Raw genomic sequence first — 20,528 nt, 5'->3', positions numbered from 1 at the left:
GAGGAGTTTGGGGTTGTCTTTAGCTATGTAGTGAATTTAAGAGCAGTCTGGGTTGCATGAGACTGTCTCAAAAAACAGAGCTGGAACTGTGACTCAGTGGTAGAGCACTTGCCCCTAGTGCATGGAGTCATAGGTGGAGTCTCCAGCGCTGTCAGAAGTCAAGAGGCAAACAAGCAAATGAACTTTCACTAAGCACACTGCCCAATGAAGCATCAGTCTGCACCACGGATTCTGTCCAGTGGCAAAGGTCTTAACCTTAATGAATAACATAATTCTAACCTCCCTTTTGCATGTTTCTTGAAGATTAGTGGACTAATGCAATGAGTTTATTAGATATCAAGAATAGGAATAAATTGTTTTGTGAGTTTGGGGCCCTTAAGTTAGCATTTAGACACTTGTTTCTTCCTTAAAGGTCATTTGGAGATATGACTTTGTAGATCTCACGTCTGCATACCCAGTAAGCAGGACAGATAGAAGATAACCACTTGTTTGATGCTTGTGTTATTTTTTTTTTGTCTTTTTTCCTAGGAAAGGAAAGGAAGTCCCCCTATCTTTCAAGCAGTTTTTCAGCAGTTCTCTGGCTTTGATGCAAATCAATCTTTCAGGCACGAAACTGTCTCCGGAGCCCTTGAAGTGAGTAGTTCTTCTGTTGTCTCGAGCTTTTACAGTTACAGTAACGTGCTGGAAGGAAAGCAGAGCATGTCTGCAAGAAAGCCTTCTGAGGCAGGAGAGTGACTCACAGGCTGACAGTATTGGGCACAATGGGTTTTGCTGTTTCTCCTATTACAGTCTTTCTGTGACTTTTGGCCTTCTGTAAAAGCTGTCACATAAAGGTTGTGTCCCAGGCATGTGTAGAAAGAGCACAGTGAACCCCATTCATGTGTAGTTAATGTGGAAAAGTGAGGAGAACTTGAGATAGTAAACTAGGTACCACTGTCTTTCTAAACCTATGTCCAGCCCACTTTGGTTACATTCTTTTGTGTAAACCTTAACCAAATGCTTAACTATTCCTACAACTACTAATAGTCAGATGTACTATATGTTATAATACATATATATGTATATACATATATACATATACACACCACACACACATGCAAGGACATCAGTTTGTAGCAAGATAGTTAGGGAGGTGGAATAGGCAATGTTTGGCTGGTGAGGTGGCTCAGCAGGAATAAGCTCTTGCCACACAATCCTGACAACCTGAGCTTCCCAGGATCCATGTGAAGGTGGAAGGAGAAAATTGGCCCCCAAAAGTTGTCCTCTGACCTCCATATATGTGTTGTGACATACTCATACAACATTCACACATGCTCACACGTGTGTGAATGGAAAGAGAGAACTGACTACTCTGTCCTCTTTGATCATTTTGGCATATGTACACACACACACACACACACACACACACGTGCTCATGGACACACCCCTCAGGGTCAGTACCCTACATATATTCTTTTGCACTTTAATCATTTTGTTGGCATACTCATTCAGCTAACATTTATTTTGAACCCATCTCATGCCTAGTCCTTTTTGCCCGTAGAGTAGATTAGAAGACTGGCATATTCAGGATAATTTTGGTGTACGCAGTGTTTGATTCTTTAATTATTGCTGACCCTTGTACATGTAGAATAGCTATCCGTTGGCTACTGTGGAGTTCTCACTGTGTGCCCAAGGCCTGAGAATTCCTGCAAGGGCAAACTCTAAGAACCTCCCTTTTGGTCCTACATTCCCTTTACCCTCACATTCTATGGGGTGGAGGGTCTTTCTCTGGGACCATCAGCAACAGGTGTTACTCCAGGTCAGAAATGCCTGGTAGGAAACAGTGTGTGCGCTCTCTGCCTTGTGTCCTGGTCAGTTCCACATTTGGCTCTTTCCTTTTTGCTGCCTAAGTTTATCCTGAGGTCTTATTGAAGACTTTTTTCAGTTTGTGGAATTTATTTTTTTTAATCTTGTTTTTACATTTATCTATTTTGTGTGTGTGTGTGTGTGTGTGTGTGTGTGTGTGTGTGTGATGTGTGTGTGCCTGAGTATATGGTGTATGTGTAGAGCTCAGAGGACAACTTGCAGGAACTGATTCTGTCAATCATCAGTGTGACTGGAATTGAACTCGGGTCTTCAGACTGGCAGCAGGCGCCTTTACCCACAGAGCCTCCGTTCTGTAGAATTTAAGAGCTGCTTGGCACGTGTAGATCCAGGTGTGCTCAACTGTACTGGACTTTACAGGATTGACTTGCAACGGTGGAATCAATCCACTTTTGAGTTTTGATATCTGGGCAGTGAATCCAGTCCCCTCAATCTGTGGACGAGAGACAGCGGTCTGCATTGTCCTGCAGGTGGCTGGACGGCCAGGATCCTGGGCACAGCTACACGACATGGGCCTCCTCATCTCCAGGGTGTCTGTATCCTCACCTGCACATTCTGTTAAGTGACTTAACAAACTCATCTAGCTCTCGCTTCACCCTCTGGAAAACTGTGGGGCCCGGCGCCCTCGCTGTCGATTCCTTAGGGAAAGCCAGCCTCACTGTGCTACACTAATAGCAGCCATCTAATAATATTCCGTAAGGATCATTAAAGCTGTTCACAAGCAGATGCAGGTGGGACTTTATCTACAATGAACACAATTTGATTTCAGTATGCAATTAGGTGGGCTGTGGGTTTATTTGCATAGGAATAGCAGTATTTTCAAGGCTTGCATTTATGATGGAGTCACCTCCTGTCAGAGAGAAGAATGCAGAAGTGTCACGGGCCCACGGTTGTCAGAGACAGGATGCAGTTGGCATTTTCAAAAAGTGAGAGGGTGCTTGGTGTCTGACCTGGGTTTTAGAAAATGTGTTCATTCTCCAGGCTTTATTCAGTGTGCTTGCTGTGTGTGTGTGTGTGTGTGTGTGTGTGTGTGTGTGTGTGTGTTTGCTTGTGATTGTGTGTGATTGCTTTGTGTGGGTGAGAAAGCTAACGTGTGCATATTGTCATTCATGTGAAGTTGTGCCTAATATGTGTGTTTCCTTTCCTCAGGGCACTGCTCTTGGGCCTGGCCTGCAATCATAGCTTGAAGGGGGTCTCTCTGGACCTCAGCAACTGTGAGGTAAGACCACCCTGACACACTGGAGCAGACAACGGCCTCAACATTGTTTTTGCATTCTTCCTGGGAAAGGGGGATATCGTGATTCCACGGGGAGAAATGAAGCAGAAAAACACATTATACAAGTGTCACATATTCTGTGCTTTGCAATTTTATCTACAAGTCACCACAGAACACCTTCCCAATTACATTCAAGAATGCTTTTAATGACTTTCCCCTCATTCTTAGCGCCTGTTGCCTGAGAGTTTTATGACAAATCCCCATGATCCAAAGTCGTAAACTCACTTCACCGTCGTGCAATGCAGCACACCACATTGCTTTCAGGGGACGGATGTGCAGAGCTGATTTTGGATTTGTAGGATGTAAAACAGAATGGCTCTCTTGTTAACTCTTTTTAATATCTTAGCTTAAGACAGGTGCTCTCAAACATCTCTTGAAATTACACGGAAGCTCTGAGTGCTTCCAGTTGGGAAACCTTCAGAGAAGAGCCGAGGCTAAAGTGTGTATTAGAGGACACTTAGACTTTCCTCTTCTGGGAACTGTCAGTTCATGTGGAGATCATCAAGACAATCAGCCTGGCTTTGCCCAGTGTGTCCTTCCCGTCTCTTCTTCCCGGGCTGTCTCTTTTCCTGTTTGTGCCTTTAGGTTTACTCTGCCATGGTCCCCACTAGTCCCTCTCCTCCTTAAGGCCACCTCTTTGAGGACCTAAGTCAAGGCCAATCTTCCTAATAAACCCATCAGACTGTGTCATCCTACGTGGCTTGGCTGATGTATTAGTCACTCTGCTCATTTCTGTGGCAGACATCTGACAAAGGGAACTTAAGGAAGCCAGGTTTTTCAAGGCTGCAGTCAATCATCTCAGGAAGGCATGGTGCAGAGAACCAAGCAGCTGTGACGCCGTTGCCATAGCCAGGAAGCAGGCAGCAATGGATGCTGGTGCTGTTTCTTTTATCTTCTTTACTAAATCCAGGACCTCCAACTCATGGGCTGGTTCTGCCTACATCATGTGCGAATTTTTCTGGGCATGCCCAGAACTGTGCCTTCTAGGTGATTACAGTTCCAGTCTGGGTTGATAGTGTAGGTGAGCCATCACTGATGACATCATTGAATTTCTGTGTTTGTGTGTGATGGAAGTATTAGTGTTCCCCAAAGAAAGTGTCACAAGATCCAAAGGAACTCTGCTGGGGAAATACCTAAGTCACCCTCTTCGGCTGTTCCTGTCTGTCTCGCTGCCTATCATTTCTTAGCTGAGATGCAGCACTACAGGATTATAAAACTGGCTCTTGTTTTCTTTCCTAGCCTGGGTATGGTTTTCTGGAAGGCATTGTTTGGGCCATACTTACATGGTCTTCCTTACTGATTCACAAAATGCCAGGCACCAAGCCAACACTAGAAACTGAGAAAGATGTATCCACATATATGAAGAGTCTAAAGGTTGACAAGACTGAAATTGTTCTATATAAAATATCAGTGTTGCATTTTTCTTTAGTTTTAGCGTGAAGGTCACTTTTGGGACATGTTAATCTTATTGTCGTGGAAAAGCAAAACTCTACAAAAGCTGAAAAAGCAAAAATAACTCGGTAATATTAATTTTGCGTAATGGAACGGTGAATGCAATCATTGGCCCATCCTTTAAAAGACAGATATGTAGTAGAAACCAACTCCAGCGTTACGAACATTTCTTTAAGGGTGTGCCTATAATAAAAAGCACTTTTATTTGGGAACAAGCTGATGGGGTCTGTTAAGAGTCAGTCTCTCAGAAACAGGAAGTTGGCAAGAGAACCATGACTAACACCAACCAAACTACATTAGCTGTGACTCAGCTGTGCTTTTTCAGCCCTGCTGAGAAATTTCGTCGTCATAATCAAGATGTGACAGGTGTGGGTGATCTGCCGGTCTCATGTACAGACGAGGAAATGGTGAAGTCTAAAGTTTGGGAAGCACTCTGTTAATACCAACATTGGCAATTGGTAGAACATTAAACATGTTTAGACATGTTCTTAGCAGTTTGAGACAGGACATTGCTCAGAGCTCACCTGCCCAGTAGACCTAGTTTAAAACTTGTTCTTGACCCCATGGTGGTGCAGCACACATTTAAAATCCCAGCACTTGGGAGGCAGAAGCAGGTGGATCTCTGTGAGGTTGAGGCCAGCCTGGTCTACAGAGTCAGTCTATAGTCAGTTTTAGGTCGGCCAAGGTTACACAGAAAACATTTCTTGAAAATATTTTGAAGGTATTATTAGATGAATCATATAAAATATTTTGGTAGATTAAAAATGCCAGACAGACCAGGCATCCAAGCATTAGGAGAGCGGAGGATGTATTTGAGGGCAGGGGCATCACAGCAGTTTCTATGGGCGATTTTATAAAAGCCAACCTAACTACCTACAGGCCTTTGAGCTTGTAGTTTTCCTTTATGAAGATGAGAATCCAGGCCAAATGATTAATTTTGACAGTGGGATTGACCATTATTGTTACGATAATTTTACTTTAATTTGAGTCTTTTATTTATGGTTATAGGAAAATTTACAATGCTGAGAAAGCAAGCATTAGAGGTATCATAGCCCTATGTTTATCCAGTTTTATAGTGGAAGTTACAGGACCAGTGATCACCCTTTCTGCGTATGTGTTACACTGCTACTCATTAAAATTGCAGTAATGCAACATTATTTTTCTAAGCTTTTGCATTTTCTTCCATACTTGCTTCTTAGGGCTGGATGTTGAAATATAAGTGGCGGTCTTCACAACACATTCAACCTTCCAAAGGGTATATGGAGTCACAACATAATCCGTGTTGAGACTTTGCGCTTTCCTGGGTTTAACCATCAGTCCCCAGTTTGGGGTACTAAGATGTTATGCATTGCTCTCAGAAGGAAACTTTCCTTAACATAGAAATATTCTTTTGCGGGCTGGAGTGGTGGCTCAGCCGTTAAGAGCACTGGTTGCTCTTCCAGAGGTTCTGAGTTCAATTCCCAGCAACCATGTGGTGGCTCACAACCATCTGTAATGAGATCTGGTGCCCTCTTCTGGCCTGCATTCAGAATACTGTATACAAAATAATAAATAAAATCTTTAAAAAAAATACTCTTTTGCTATTATGTTTTCTCCATCTCAGATGCATCTTCCTTCAATCTTAGTATGCTAATCAAAATCATGGAAAAATTCCAGAACACTTAACTTTTTCCCCGTGATCAGATAAATACAGTTTTTAAACAAGAGTGAAAGATATGTTAAATTTTTGAGAGACAGGGTATCTGGTAGACATTTCTCAGATTTGCTTTATAGCCAAGGCTGACCGTGAACTGACAGTCCCAGGGTTAGGACTGCAGGCGTTTGTTTGCAGGCATGTGCTATGACATCCATGTCCCCATTAGATACGTGCTGCGGGCTGTATCATCTACAGTGCTCCACCTCCATAAGAGGGCACACTCATGGAAGACATGCAATTAAATTGTTAGTGCTGCAGGAACACTTAACTGCCCTCGAATTCCCATTTTGGAGGCAGGATCTTACACATCCCTGGATGGCTAGGGAATCTCTATGTAGACTAGGTAGTCTGGCCTCAAATTTATAGCAATCCCTACATGTCAGATTTTTAAGTGTGTACCACCACGATGGCTCCATTCTGCTTATTTTTCCTTATCTGTTGGTTATTGTTTGTCTTGCTCTCTGACTAGAACTCACCATGTAGCACAATCTGGCTTCAAACTCACCGTATTCCTGCAGTAAGTTCCTGAGTGTGGGGTTGTAAATGTACTACCAGCCACTACCATATCCAGCTCAGTCTTGCAAGAACTGCTAGTGTGTGTGTGATGCAAATGAGCATGACTTAAAAACCAGTTTTATATTCACATATGCACACATGACTCTTACTATGCAAATTCATTTAAAAGGATTTTCATTTACAGTTAATGGGAAAGCTTGAAGGGAATTTGGGCCACCTGATAACTTATAAATGTAACTGACTATTCTTGATAACTGAAGATGAGTAAATTTTTGGATTGTGTTTGGAAGCATCTTCTAGTTGGAAGTGTCTCTTGGATTTGACTCGTTAAGCTGTGTGTTGAGAGAGACTTCAGCTTTGCCTTCATTCTTGTTCCGCCTGCTGCTGATAATGCTCTTTGTCTTTTCCTCCTTGGGCTTCCCTTAGCTTGGCCACTGTGTAAGTACTTCATGCATTAATAACTCAGGATGCGTTCAACTATTTTATTGTTTTTAAGTGTCAAAAACCATGCTAGTTTTGTGAGTCTCTGGTACAAATACATCACTAAAAATAGTTACAAAATGAACAGAAGCAATCACTACATGTCATTTGAATTTTCTGTTTCTGTGAATAGGATTTATATACATATATATATATACATATATAGTGATAGAGTATAGGAATTTTCTTATATGATTTTATTTCTCTACAAAGAGCCATTGTCAGCACATAGCACCTGAGAAAAACCAATGAACTTGAGCTTACCGTCTTAAATTTGCCTTCTTTTCATGCTCTGAATATCACGTGTCTCTTGAGCCATTTGTTTGAATGGCTCTTACTTTAATTTGGGCATTGTGTTACGCAGATTCACTTCAAGGGATAGCAAAGCTGTAACTAGGGCACTGTACCACAAGACCTATTTATGGTGAAGAATCTGCTTTTCTTCCTCTTCTGTTTACTTTTAAAGTTGGCAGTCTTCAAGTGACACTTTTATAAAATATAGTTAGAATCAATTCCTAGAAATACCTACAAAGACAAAATATACACATCTTCCATTTTTATTGTTATGTGTAATAGGCCTACAATTGTTACTAAGGTCTCTGAGGAATTTATTTAATTTCTGTGGTTCTGCTTCTTCCTCATGATCATTGACTGCATTGGTCCATGAGGGTAGAGGAAGCAGAAGTGGGGAACAGGATTCAGACAGCTGTGGGTATGACCGAGAAAGCCCTCCAGGAGATGGCTTCAATCAGCTCAACATTATTCCAGAGTATAAGGAATATATAGGATTGGGAAGCCTGGGGACAAGCCCTAATTTGCCTTAAGTGGCACACACCTATCCCAAGGCTTTGTATGTGGCAGTTGGGTTCTATGGCAAAGCTCCTTGCACAAGTCTTAGTTGCTGTATGTGCAGCAGGGGAGGCTTCTAGCAGGAAACTGTGTCAAGGGTCACCATAGAGATAAATCAGGCATCCAGGCTTAGAGACAGCTTTCAGATAAGGTCAGCGCTCCAGGCCCAGGGACATTCTCCAGATTAGGACAGGCAGAGAGAAGGCAGGTAGAGAGCAGGAAGTGACCTGTGAGGAGGGGGTACCCATGTCACTGAGCTTTGGAAAAAGCTTCCAGGCCATGATAGATTGCAACCTCTGATCAGCCAGCAAGGCCTCCCAACAAATTTCAACCTTTCTGTAGACCAGAAACACACTGTTTACAGATGGGTATGAGCCTACTGGTAGTTCTTGGAGCAGCATAGTTCTGGGGATCTCTAGAGCTGCCAAGGAGGGATGAAGAGATGTCTCAGTAGTTAAGCACATGTACACATGTACGCATGTGCACACGCACACACATACATGCTTACACACACATAGAGTTTTAAAAAAATTAAAATAAAAATTAAAAATTCTTAAAACTTTATGTAGGGAAGTAAACAAACAGATGAGGTTCGTATAGAGTTGTCATGGTAAGACAGGCTTTGCAGGTGTTGGTAAAAGCTGAGGCAAACCAGAAAGTAACTGGTAAAGTGCAGCCGTTCCTTGGCAGCTTTGGAATCTGCATCTGAGAGGTCATTGGCTGTGGGTTCAGAGCATTTGTGGGAAATGGTATCTACACTGAAAAGACACAGGCTGTTCTCCTTGTCACCAACCCTTGAGCAGTACTGCACAGAAGCCTTCATGTGGCATCGTTCAGGGTTGAGTGTTAGAAGCAATGTTAAGGGAGACGTATGTACCTCACATGCAGCTCCCACGTGTTCTATGCACACAGGATTTGAGTAGTGCTTGACTGTGGTGTCTACAGAAGGCCTGGGAACCAACTCATCCCTGTGGACATCACCACTGGAGAGTGAGAGGAACTAGGCAAACTCTCCCCTGTAGGACTAGTCTCTTCTCTGGGAATAGGCAGATCAGTCTCCTTGAGAGGTCTTCTTCTGGGTGACTCTCACCCAAGGCACCTGACAACAGTTTGCTATCACCTTAAAATGTAAGAATAGTGGCATTTCCTTATGTGGTCCAGGACAAAGGGTAACCTCAGAGATCTGTGCTTAATATACAGGAGTACACAGCAGAGTTTGTAGATTTAACACAAGACATCATAAAACTATTGCATATGAAATAAGAAACGAGGATTCTTTAAATTCCTTTATCAAGTATTATTTGAACAAGTAGAAAATGGTGTCTCATAAATTTAGTGTAGAAATTGATATGAACGCTATAAAAATGCTTCAAGATCCTGGGCATATAGTAGGTTCCTAATAAATGATGATTGCTCTTCTCCAGTTAAATAATATGTTCACTGACGAGGAAGGACTATGGACACTTTGCATTCTGTGGAAGGATTACAGTAGTCGAGTGATATCAGAGAATTAAAAAGATGTGAGCACCTCATACACGCTTTGACTTCATAGGGAAAGACTCAGGGCTAGGGAGTTTGTCTCCCATGGCTGCCTTGCTGCTCCTTGGGATGATGAGTCACACCTTAGAAGCGGAAGCAATGGCTTGAAGTGTCTAAAGTTTCCAGAAATCGAGCAAAAGCTCTTGTGTACTGATACACATCGCCTTTTTGTTATTGTTTTCATTTGGTTTTTGGTGCGGGAGATTGAGCCCAGGGCCTTGAGCATGCAAGATAAGTGCCCTACCACTGAGCTACATCCCCAGCCCTCCATTGAGTAAAGTTAACCTGTGTATCTCCATTGTCTTCTCCTCTTCTTTTTCTAAGAATATGAGGATTTAGCGTTGGATAATGAGATGTAGCAAACAGTATCATTCCCTTACTATTGATAATAGCATCCTCTTTCCATTTGGAGCTGATAAACCTTTGCTTTTTGGTGGTTTATTTTAAGATATACTGTTAGTAATTTTTCAGCCTCCCCTGTAGCGGGAAGCAGACTTTACCTTGCGTTTGCTCTGTTTCTCTAGCTGAGGTCTGGAGGAGCTCAAGTGTTGGAAGGCTGCATCGCCGAAATCCACAACATCATCAGCTTAGACATCTCTGACAACGGTAAGACACAAACAAAACTGAAATGCTCCTGGGACAGGCAAGAAAAGGGAAGGTGGCCCACTAGCCACAGCCCAATATGCAAAATTGAAAACAGATTATAAACTATCTTCTATCCTGCGGTAAAGATCCGAGTCCAGCATTTTTAGCGTCTTGGTAGTCATAAAATTCTCTCAACATTTTTTTCTTAATTAACTTCATTTCTGCTGGTTTAGTGAATGTTCTGATCACAGTTAAAGAGCTATGTAGAAAACTTGTATAACAAGTTACCTAGGGGCTGGAGAGATGGTTCAGAGGTTAAGAGCATTGCCTGCTCTTCCAAAGGTCCTGAGTTCAATTCCCAGCAACCACATGGTGGCTCAGAACCATCTGTAATGGGGTCTGGTGCCCTCTTCTGGCCTGCAGGCATGCACACAGACAGAATATTGTATACATAATAAGTAAATAAATAAATATTTAAAAAAAACAAAAACAAAAAACAAGTTACCTAGCAGTGAATAGTATGCGGGGAGAGGGGAGACTGCACCCCAGTATGTCTTCTGGATCCTGAGGACTTCGCATGAACACTGACCCTAGAGGGGGCTTAGAGCAGTCCTTGGAGACAATGAGTTCACCGCTGTGAACTAACAGGACGTGATAAAAGGGTAAAAAGCTCCTCTGAGAATAAAGGCGGAGGGTCGTGGGGCACGGCGCTCGGCAGAGGCACGGCGTCTCCTCTCCACTTGGGTTCTGAGGTGTCTTCACTCTTCTTTCCAGGGCTAGAATCCGACCTCTCTACCCTGATAGTGTGGCTCAGCAAAAACAGATCCATACAGCACCTGGCGCTAGGCAAAAATTTTAATAATATGAAATCCAAGTAAGAGCTTTGAATTTTTCTATGACAATGATGAAAATAGCCAGCCTCCCGACAGCTTTTGATTTGATTCCACTGTCCACGTCTTTAAAATCTCTTTAGAAACCTGACGCCTGTGTTGGACAACTTAGTGCAGATGATCCAGGATGAAGAATCTGTGAGTATCATGTGACACACTTTACTTGTCTCCTTGTGATTATTTCTATCAGATTGATGTTCATATGCTTTCAGATAACGTCCATGTTTTACATTTTATCAGTTATTTTAAAAATAGGATATGCCTCAGTAGAGTTTTGAATATATTTTAAATTCTACTCTCCAATTCATCAAGAAGATTAAAACTAAGAACTTTTAAAAAAACATTTATTACTATTATTATTAATATTAATTTGTCTGTGTGTGCGCATGTGCATGTGTACAATTAGCTCAGAAGTACCAAGACATGTTTCCGGAGGTCAGAGGGTGACTCATAGGAGTCATTTCTCCTCTTTCTTCGTGTGGTTCCTGGGGATTTTAGGTTGCGAGGCTTGGCAGCAGGACTTTTACCCACTGGGCCATCTCACTGACCCAGACTAGGAGATTGTCAAGGTGTAAGTTAATTCTTAAGCCTATCTACATCCTAATCAGCTCTTCAGAGTATCTAGCTAGCTGTATTATTATGTATAATGCACAATACCATGTACTATGCCAAGAAACATCATGTTTTCAATTTAGACTTCATCTAGTAATTATACAGAATTTCAGGTAATAAGGCAGTTTCCTGTCATATATGTATGTATATATGTATACATATATGTATATATATATATATATATGATTTTATTGAGCTCTACATTTTTCTATACTCCTCTCCCTTCCTCTTCCCTTCCCTTTCACCCTCTCCCATGGTCCCCATGTTCCCAGTTTCCTCCAGAGATCTTGTCTTTTACTACATCCCATATAGATTAGATCCATGTATGTCTCTCTTAGGGTCTGCATTGTTGTCTAGGTTCTCTGGGATTGTGGTTTGTAGGCTGGTTTTCTTTGCTTTATGTCTAAAAGCCACTTATGAGTGAGTACGTATGATATTTGTCTTTCTGGGTCTGGGTTCCCCCACTCAATATGATGTTTTCTCGCTCCACCTATTTGCCCGCAAATTTCAAGGTGTCATTATTTTTTTCTTCTGCGTAGTACTCCCTTGTGTAAATGTACCACATTTTTCTTATCCATTCTTCAGTCAAAAGGCATTGAGGTTGTTTTCAGGTTCTGGCTATGACAAACAAAGCTGCTATGAACATAGTTGGGCTTCCTGTCATCTTAAGCAACTGCTTGAACTCTAGCTATCTTCTCTTTTTATGCCTTTTCAGTTGCTTCTGTGCAAGACATAGATCAGAGTGAAGGTGTTTAATTTCAAATAGAATTCTACTGTGCATAAGGAAAGGAAACTATTTAACTGACAAAGCAGAACTGTCATGAGTCCCTTCACTTGAGAGTAGCCTTTCTTAGGTTTCATTCGATCGATGCTCCCTAAGACTGTGTCCTTTACACAGTTTTTCCTTCATCACGAAACACAGTTTCTAAAATTCAAATCCTTGTTACCATTAAGAAGACCCACACTGTGGGTTGTAGGGTAATTTCTTACACAAATCAGGTGAAGTCTGTCACCTTCTGAAAGATAACATTTCTGCTTTCGAACTTCTGTCAGGAAACGATGGAAAATTCTATGGCACCTGTCAGCTGACTTTCCTAAGGCAGCTGTGAGGCTGTGGGTTCAGGCACTTCTGTCCTGCCAGCCCGTTCTTCAGCTAAGATGTAAAAATTCCATTTTCTTGATAGTCTCACGTATAGCTGTAATTTCTAAACTGTGCTAAACAACTCAATTAATTATTTAATGGATTCTGTTGCTTTACCTCCTCTGCTAATAACTACAATATTTTGTCCCCCTTATATTAGATTATTATAGTCAAGGACAGAAGTGGAGTTTAGTTCTAATTTTATAAATTTAAATTGACTTTATCACACTGCTTTACTAACATTTCAGAGTTCCTGAAATTGGCCCAATTTAAAAAGATTTGGGATTCAGTGTTACAAAATCATACTTGGGATTCATCTCCAAATATGTGTCTTAGCAAATAACAGGAAGTATTTTAGTTTGTAAGGATGGTATATGTTTCCAGTTTGGAATATTGCTTTAGTGTCTCCCAATTGTTTCTGTAGTTTCAAAGTGTCTTACTTAAAGATAATTTTGATATTTAAAAACACATTTGTAGATGGCATGTTTGCTATGTAATTGCGAGTTCTGCTGAGTTACAAGTTTAATTCGTATGTTGATAATAACTCTATGATGAACAATGTTTTTATTTTTGTATCACTGAAAATGATATGGGTTTTTCAAAAGACAATTACCACCCATTTTTTTCTTTTACTTATGAATCTATAGTATACAAGCCAATTTAATGTGATTAGTTGTTGACCCTCATGCATTCAGAGATGCCATAGAAAACTGATTCCTTTGGTCCTATTTTCGGTTTGCTTAAGTAAGAGCTGGGCATTCAGAAGCAACCCCCTCCTTTGATGCTTTGTCCTCTGTGGAACACGTTCCTTGGCAGCCCGTGGAATATCTCAGTCACCCAGAACTACACGTGATATTCGGTGGGCAAACCCTGCTTCCTGAGAGTTCTAGTACCATCTTCAGCTGTAGATGAAGGTGACAGCAACCAGATTCATGGATGGTGATAGTGAGTGGTCAGAAAAAGGCAGAGAATCTTTTTTGAAGGACTGCATAGAAAACCATGCTGTGATCCACAGACTAGGATGAGTTTCCCCCAGGAGGGCAACCTGGAGACTGAGCCTTGATTGAGCATTAAGCATTCAGGTAGTATAGCTGTGGAGAAGTGCAACGAATCGGAAAAACTGACCTTATAAATATGTATGCAATTTGGGTCCTCCTGTTCCCATTACGACTCTACCCATTATTCTTAAGTGTTAATTGGGATGTGTTAGAATTTGAATGTCATGATGGGATAGTAATTGGTAGCTTTTTGAACTGGCGCTTTTCTAGTATCGGAAAGAAGCCACGACAGATCATTTTTGTAGTGGTGGACTAGAGAGTGCAGAAACGGGGAAATGAGGCTACAGCTTCTGTAAAGCAGTGTTGCATGTGCTTTTGTTTATGGCGTTAGGTTGCCTAAGTCTGGGCGCTTTTCACTGTTTTCCGTTTATCTGCATGTAAGATATAAAGACCACTGTAGCTTCTTAGACTTTTGCCTGGGATTTCATTGTCTTCGCCACCACAGTCCCTTTCGCTGGTATTGGTTTGACCCTGACTGATGTGCCTTTGCCTTCTGATTTGTCCTGGATTGAGTCTGAGCAGTAGCATTTCATCTGGATGTCAAGGATAAGGGTGCAGTCAGTTAGTCTAACTGAGTTACGTGACAGTGCTGTATAGATATTTGAGTCTTTCATTTTTTATCCGACGCCTTTGAAACTGGATCTTGTATAAGTACAGTCTGGTCTCAGTTTATCTTCCTTCCTCTACCTCCCAAGTGCTGAGATCACAGGTGTGAGCCACCATGCCTGACTGATGTCCAAGTTTTAACTCCACCCACCTCATCCTGTCCCTTGTACTTCATTGAGAGAGACCTCTTTCTTTTATACACACGGGTGCATGATCAATACAACCTGGTGAAGCAGTCACAGGTAGCCGTTCACCTGCCTGGGTGTCAGAGCTGCTTAAGGGAATGAGGTAGACCAGTCCACATCACCCAGAAGATGTCCTCAGTCCCCAGATCTGAATTGGGGCTTTAATGCTGTGGTGATTCATGCCTTGGAATCCGTCCCACTTCATTAAGCTGTGCCGTGTCCCAAGTCTTTCCAATGCAGATGCCCACAGGATTAGGGAGACAGCAGAGTAGGTTGAGTGAGCTGGGCACAAGGAAGAAACCCTGTTAAGAATCTGGTCAGGTACCCTGATGATGACCAGACCAAACCTACAGCCACCCTGTGTGACTTTCGGTCTCTAGTTTCAGGGATCAGGGAAGGTGCTAGTTAGCGGTCACTTACAGTGTGTGGTAAAGTAAACAGGTTGTACAGATTGGACTTTTTGTTTCTGACTGCAGACATTGTTTCTTAGGGAAACATAAGATAAAGTTAGAGGATGATGACCAAAACTGCTCTGGAAGAAGCTCCTTGGGGTAGTGTGGTGTAGTTGTTGAGAGCACGCAATCTGAAACTAGCTCATTCCAGCTGGTCCTGATTCAGCTCCTTTCTAACTCTGTGATTTTGCTTTTGTTTTGCTGGGGTTTTTTTTGTTTGTTTGTTTGTTTTTTTGTAAGATGGAATACCATGCACATTATGCTGACTTTGACTTCTGCTCCTTCTGCTCCCGCTTCCCAAGTTCCGGGTACAAACTTGTCCTCCCCACCCTTCATGCCAATCTTTTAACTGTGTGACTTTGGCTGAGTTGCTTAATCCTTCTGTTTCTGTTTGGTAAATTACAATGACAATAGTGTCCATGTAATGGGTAGCTAAGAGGGTTAAATGAATCCACACATAGTCTGGATATGAATCCACACATGAAAAGAGCAGGCAGTGGTTAGATACAGTACATGCTTAGTAAATAGTCATTGGTCAAACATTATCATCTTGGGGGGTTTTTACTTTGTATTTTGTCTCTGTGTTTTAGGGTTATTGTTTCACTTAGAGAAAAATAAAATGGATAGAAAAGAATAATGCCTCAGTTGGGATACTTTGGATGCTTTGGTGATCCATGTCTTGCCATAGAAGCCCCAGATATTCAGCAGTAAAGCACCTATTCTTCAACTTTTACCTAGGATGTCTGTTCAACTCCAGAACCTTTAGGTTCCAGCTTCATCCCCACCCATGGCTTTAGACAGCAGCTTCCAAAGCAGACAATTCAGTGGGTCCACGTTCGGTTCTCCATGGAGAGCTGGATAGTGGTCAGTACTTCGATGAGACCGTTCAGTGTTGTGTGCTGTTTGCCCTGCAGCCTCTGCAGTCCTTGTCCCTGGCTGACTCAAAACTCAAGACTGAGGTCACCATCATCATCAATGCCCTGGGCAGCAACACCTCCTTGACCAAAGTGGACATCAGTGGGAACGGCATGGGGGATATGGGGGCCAAGATGCTCGCCAAGGCTCTGCAGATCAACACCAAGCTCAGGTAGGCAGGGCTGTCCTGGTCTTGGGAGCGGGTGACCTTTCTGGGGAGTCTCAGCCTCCCAGGATACTCACTGGGAAGAAAGAGATTTCACCATTTTCATCAGATTACTTGCCTGGGACACTCCTGAATGTATATATAGTATTTCCTGAGATGTTTGTCTGTCTTTACAAGTCCTCTGGGATGTAAAACCCTGGCAGTGTGTTGTGGTTTCTTTTCAACAGAGTCTTGACAGCTTACCAGGGAGATAATGGCAGTGAGAAGCAGGGCCACCTTTGCAGGCCACACTGAGGAGCAGACTCAGGCAGTCTATGTCTCTTAGTGACAGGCCATGTTTTAAGAGAAGCGTCCTCAGGTGATATAGCTCAGCAAGTGCCACAGAGCATATTTGCGCAAAAGAAGCTGACCGTGAGATCCTTGAGTTAGTGGTCCATGATTGGCACGTGTCCTTATCTGGTACATGACCATATGTGGTTGGGGATCTGAGACCTTTCCTCCAGTTCCTACCTCTGTATAACCTTAAAGCACAAGGGTACTAGAGGTGTGCTGTTCAAAGATTGGTCCCCCATTGGGACTAGTTCTCTGCTCCCAGACTTGCCCTGAGTTCTTTGTACACATAGCTCAGTGGAACTTCGCCTCTTTGTGTCTGATGCTCAGAGTAATTGGGGTTTGTGGTTGGTCTGTCTGTCTGGTGAATGAAGAGCCTGTTGCTCTTCCAGTGCTTTTTTTTTGCGGGGGGGGGTGCTTCTTTCTCTAGCACGAGACAGAATCGGGAGCCTCTGATTAAGCTGAAGCCACAAGGCAAGAGCAGCGGCAGGAACGTTGAAAGTCAGTGTGAGTAAAGGCGGTCCTTAAGCTTAGTGCGGGAGAACAGTAACAGCTGTGGTCTGGGGTCTGCCAGACAAACCCAGAGAAACAAAAGGTAGTTTCTGTGTGCAGGAGAATCCTAAAATAGCTCAGAAGTATACATGTTCAGAAGGGAAGGTTGTGTTTTCCTACATTAGTAAGTAAACAGCCCCCTATTTTACAGTCTTTAACAACTGAGTGAGTGAAGTTCTCAAGATCACACCAGGACAGGGAAATGAGAAAACATGAGAGACCAGAGCTTTCTCTAGAGTTTGAGGATAGAGAAGGTCTCTGTGCCTGAAGATGTTTGTGTTGAACATAGGTCTGGGTAGCATCTTTGGTCGGAGCTTCAGCTTCTATTTGAATTTGAGGATGCTGTCTGGAGGGGAATAGGGAGACCAGGTGCTTTAGTTTTCTGGCTGGTATGGTCTTAAGAATTTCTATATGTCAACATATTTGCTGCACTTTTAGGTGTGGATTTTCCAGATATAGGTGTGATAGCCATGTTAAACTTTAATGTAGGGGCTGAGAGTATAGCTCAGTGGTATAGTGGTATAGTGCATGATGCCCTGGGTTCAACCCCAGCATTTTTGTTGTGATGAAACAAATGAATGTTATTCCTTGGTTACATAATGCTATTAAAATGCTTACAGGCCTATCCAGTGTATATCCTGTGGATGGCATGCCACTTCAGTCTATCAGAGATAGCTATGAATTCAGTCCAATACACACTCTTAGACTTAGTTAAAACACTATGAAATTTCTAAAAAGTTAACTGCATTGCATGACTTTTGGCCATGAGTGTTGTGTTGGAATTTCAAAAAGTTGGATGTTCCTAGACAGTGCTGATCCAGAGTAATTTATCTCCAGTGGGATGGTCATCTCCACCACACCTCAGTGTCTGATCATTGCCATGGTTTCATTTCCAAACAGGACAGTCATCTGGGACAAAAACAACATCACCGCACAAGGCTTTCAAGATATAGCCGTTGCTATGGAAAAGTAAGTTCTAATTAGGATTCTTCTCTGACACAGTCCTGAAGAACCAACGGCCTTAGTGCCTGGAAGAAACCGTAGGTAGAGAACAGATCTTTTTAAACCAGCCGTGGAGTTGAAAAGGACAGTAGCTTTGCCCTGATGTGAGTTTTCTCATGTGCAGCACAAGGGCCGAGGTGCTGATCTGCCGAAGCAGATGGGCACCAGAGTCACTGTTCCCCCTGCTTCTGTGGCCCACAGTCCCTCTGAGCTGGGTTTACTCTTCTGTTTATCTGTACAACATGGATGGGGGGTGAAGGTAGGGATGGGAGAGTTATCTATAGTGAAATTGGTTAATGGTGGGTCCCAGGCTTATTGTATTGTTATGAATGTTTTTAATTGTAATTGATAGCTACAATTGTTATTTGCTGCCAAAAATGCATTTTTCTGATTAATGAAATGAAAAAAAAACCCAACAATGCTAGACACGGATGAAAATAGCACTAGAATCTTCTCTTTTCTGTTTTGTCTGTTGTCAGACTAAGAAATCATTCCGAGCAGCTCCAAAGCAGAGAGGTATAGTTGTAGCACTCACCCAGAAGAACAAAGCATCACATGGAGAATCCATGTGCCTTTGTCAACCTTGAGCACATTCCCCAGAGGTTGAGGCAAGGCAAACAGGGAAATTTCACTGAGCTTACTGGACCCGAAGGTTGTTGGTCTTGGAGACCTGAGACAGAACTTGACATTAGCTCATTGATGGAGGTACTGTTGCCAGGCAAGTGTTCCAGGGCATCTCATCTTAACTGCTACAGCCTTAAAACATGTTAAAGATGACATTCTCTTACTGGAACTTTTGCACATGGGCCATGGTGCTTCTAAGATGGGGAGGAATTGTATCACTCTTTGCAGGCAGGAACCCCCTACCTGCCCTCAGTAATCTCCCGGTCTAGTGTGGATGGATGCAGCAAGGGTAGGGTGTGGCTGCCTTCAGATTTAAGAAATGCTCTAAGTAGATCCTCAGCCTTGGGCGGAAGATGTTCTAAAACACACTGGGAGATGCGGGCAGCCACGGAGAAGCCCCTTCCCCAGGAAAGGAAGGAAAGTCTCACTATCCTAGATCACTGCCCACGCCCAATTTCCTGTAGGCTGGTGGGAGGAGCTTCAGATTCAATGTGCTGTTTCCAGCCCCATCAGTGAGCATGTGGCCTCTCTCACTTCTTCATGTATCCTGTTTTTTCAAGGGAGTGGATCAGAGTTAATGTTCTTCAAATACTTTCGCTTTTCCATTTGTTTCGGTTTTCTTGAGACAGGGTGTCATTAGGTAGCCCTAGCTGGCCTTACATCACAGAGATCCACTTGCTTCTGCCTCCTAAGTACTGGGATTAAAGGTGTGTGCCCCATGACCAACTCTAAATACCTTCTGCTTGAGCCAGGAATCAGAGTGCAAAAATCAGAATTCATTTCCTAGTTCCCCCATTCCCCACCTTTTGAGACCTTGTCTTGCTATGGTAGACCATGCTGGTTTCAGACTTGCCTTAAGAGTCCTGGGATTACAGGGCAAGTGCTATGCCTGGCTTCGTTGTTTCTAGTAACACCAGGCCATTGCAAAGTGTGGGAAAGCAGCTTACCATATCACAGTACACCATCTCCTCCAAGAGCTGTCAGTGACTACAGAACCATCTGTGTCTGCTGCTGCTCTGTCCCTACAGGAGGAACAGGGATCTTTGCTGTGTTCACATCCCAGCAGTCATCCCCAATCACGTGGAACACTGTCATCCCAGGCTGGCATTTAAGAGAAGCCAGGAACACACCCCCTCAGTACTCAACATGGAAATGCCAGGTGGATGGTTGTGTCCCCGGATCGGTCAGTCATGGCTGCTGTGCTCCAAGATGCCAGCTTTTCCATATCACTGTTGGTTAAATAAACGGTGCAGGTCTCGAATGTGATAAAATTTGGATGCGGGAAAGATTATAAAAAGATTTATAGTCTTTTAATTCCATTTGGCTGGTTCCTTTTATAAACAAACAACTGTGCAGCACATACAAAGTAAACAAAGATAGAAATTAAAGTTGTAGGGATTGCAGCCTTCCTTTGTTTAATTTTATATTGAAGTACTACTCTATCTCGTGGACTGGATGGCTCTTTTCCCTATGAGAAAACACGATCTAAGTTATTGCTGCTAATAAAATGATTTTTTTTTCATTATTTTTTTATTGCTAGTGACTTATTGTAGGGGGGTTAGTTGCTAAGCCCCTCCTCCAGTGATCGCCACCTAGATGTCCATGAGATTTCCAGTTCCTCACTGTTTGGAGATCTAAAGTCTGACCCTGGTGTTACTCCATTGTATGTGGAAAATGCCCAGGTCATCCCCAAATGGTGCCAAGAGATCATTTTTTTTTTCTGGACAGCAGGCTGTAGA

At 42.7% G+C, this 20,528-nt stretch overlaps 1 protein-coding gene across 5 annotated transcripts in view; it reads left to right on the top strand.

Annotated features, from left to right (window-relative positions):
• The window catches only part of Carmil1 (capping protein regulator and myosin 1 linker 1), a 280,263-nt gene that overhangs the window by 185,275 nt on the left and 74,460 nt on the right, over positions 1-20,528 (top strand). For all 5 annotated transcript variants that reach the window (XM_087896478.1, XM_087896477.1, XM_087896479.1 and 2 more), the window contains exons 16-22: positions 529-633; positions 3,013-3,082; positions 10,196-10,277; positions 11,031-11,130; positions 11,230-11,284; positions 16,115-16,287; positions 18,064-18,132. In XM_087896478.1, the coding sequence (XP_087752604.1) occupies positions 529-633; positions 3,013-3,082; positions 10,196-10,277; positions 11,031-11,130; positions 11,230-11,284; positions 16,115-16,287; positions 18,064-18,132 (654 nt within the window). The remainder of the gene's footprint in view (positions 1-528; positions 634-3,012; positions 3,083-10,195; positions 10,278-11,030; positions 11,131-11,229; positions 11,285-16,114; positions 16,288-18,063; positions 18,133-20,528) is intronic.

The sequence above is a fragment of the Myodes glareolus genome, chromosome 14, assembly GCF_982192425.1.
Source record: "Myodes glareolus chromosome 14, mMyoGla1.1, whole genome shotgun sequence".
In the NCBI taxonomy this organism is placed as follows: Eukaryota; Metazoa; Chordata; class Mammalia; order Rodentia; family Cricetidae; genus Myodes; species Myodes glareolus.
Note: the sequence above shows the minus strand (reverse complement) of the source record. Positions and strands in the feature narration are given on the sequence as shown.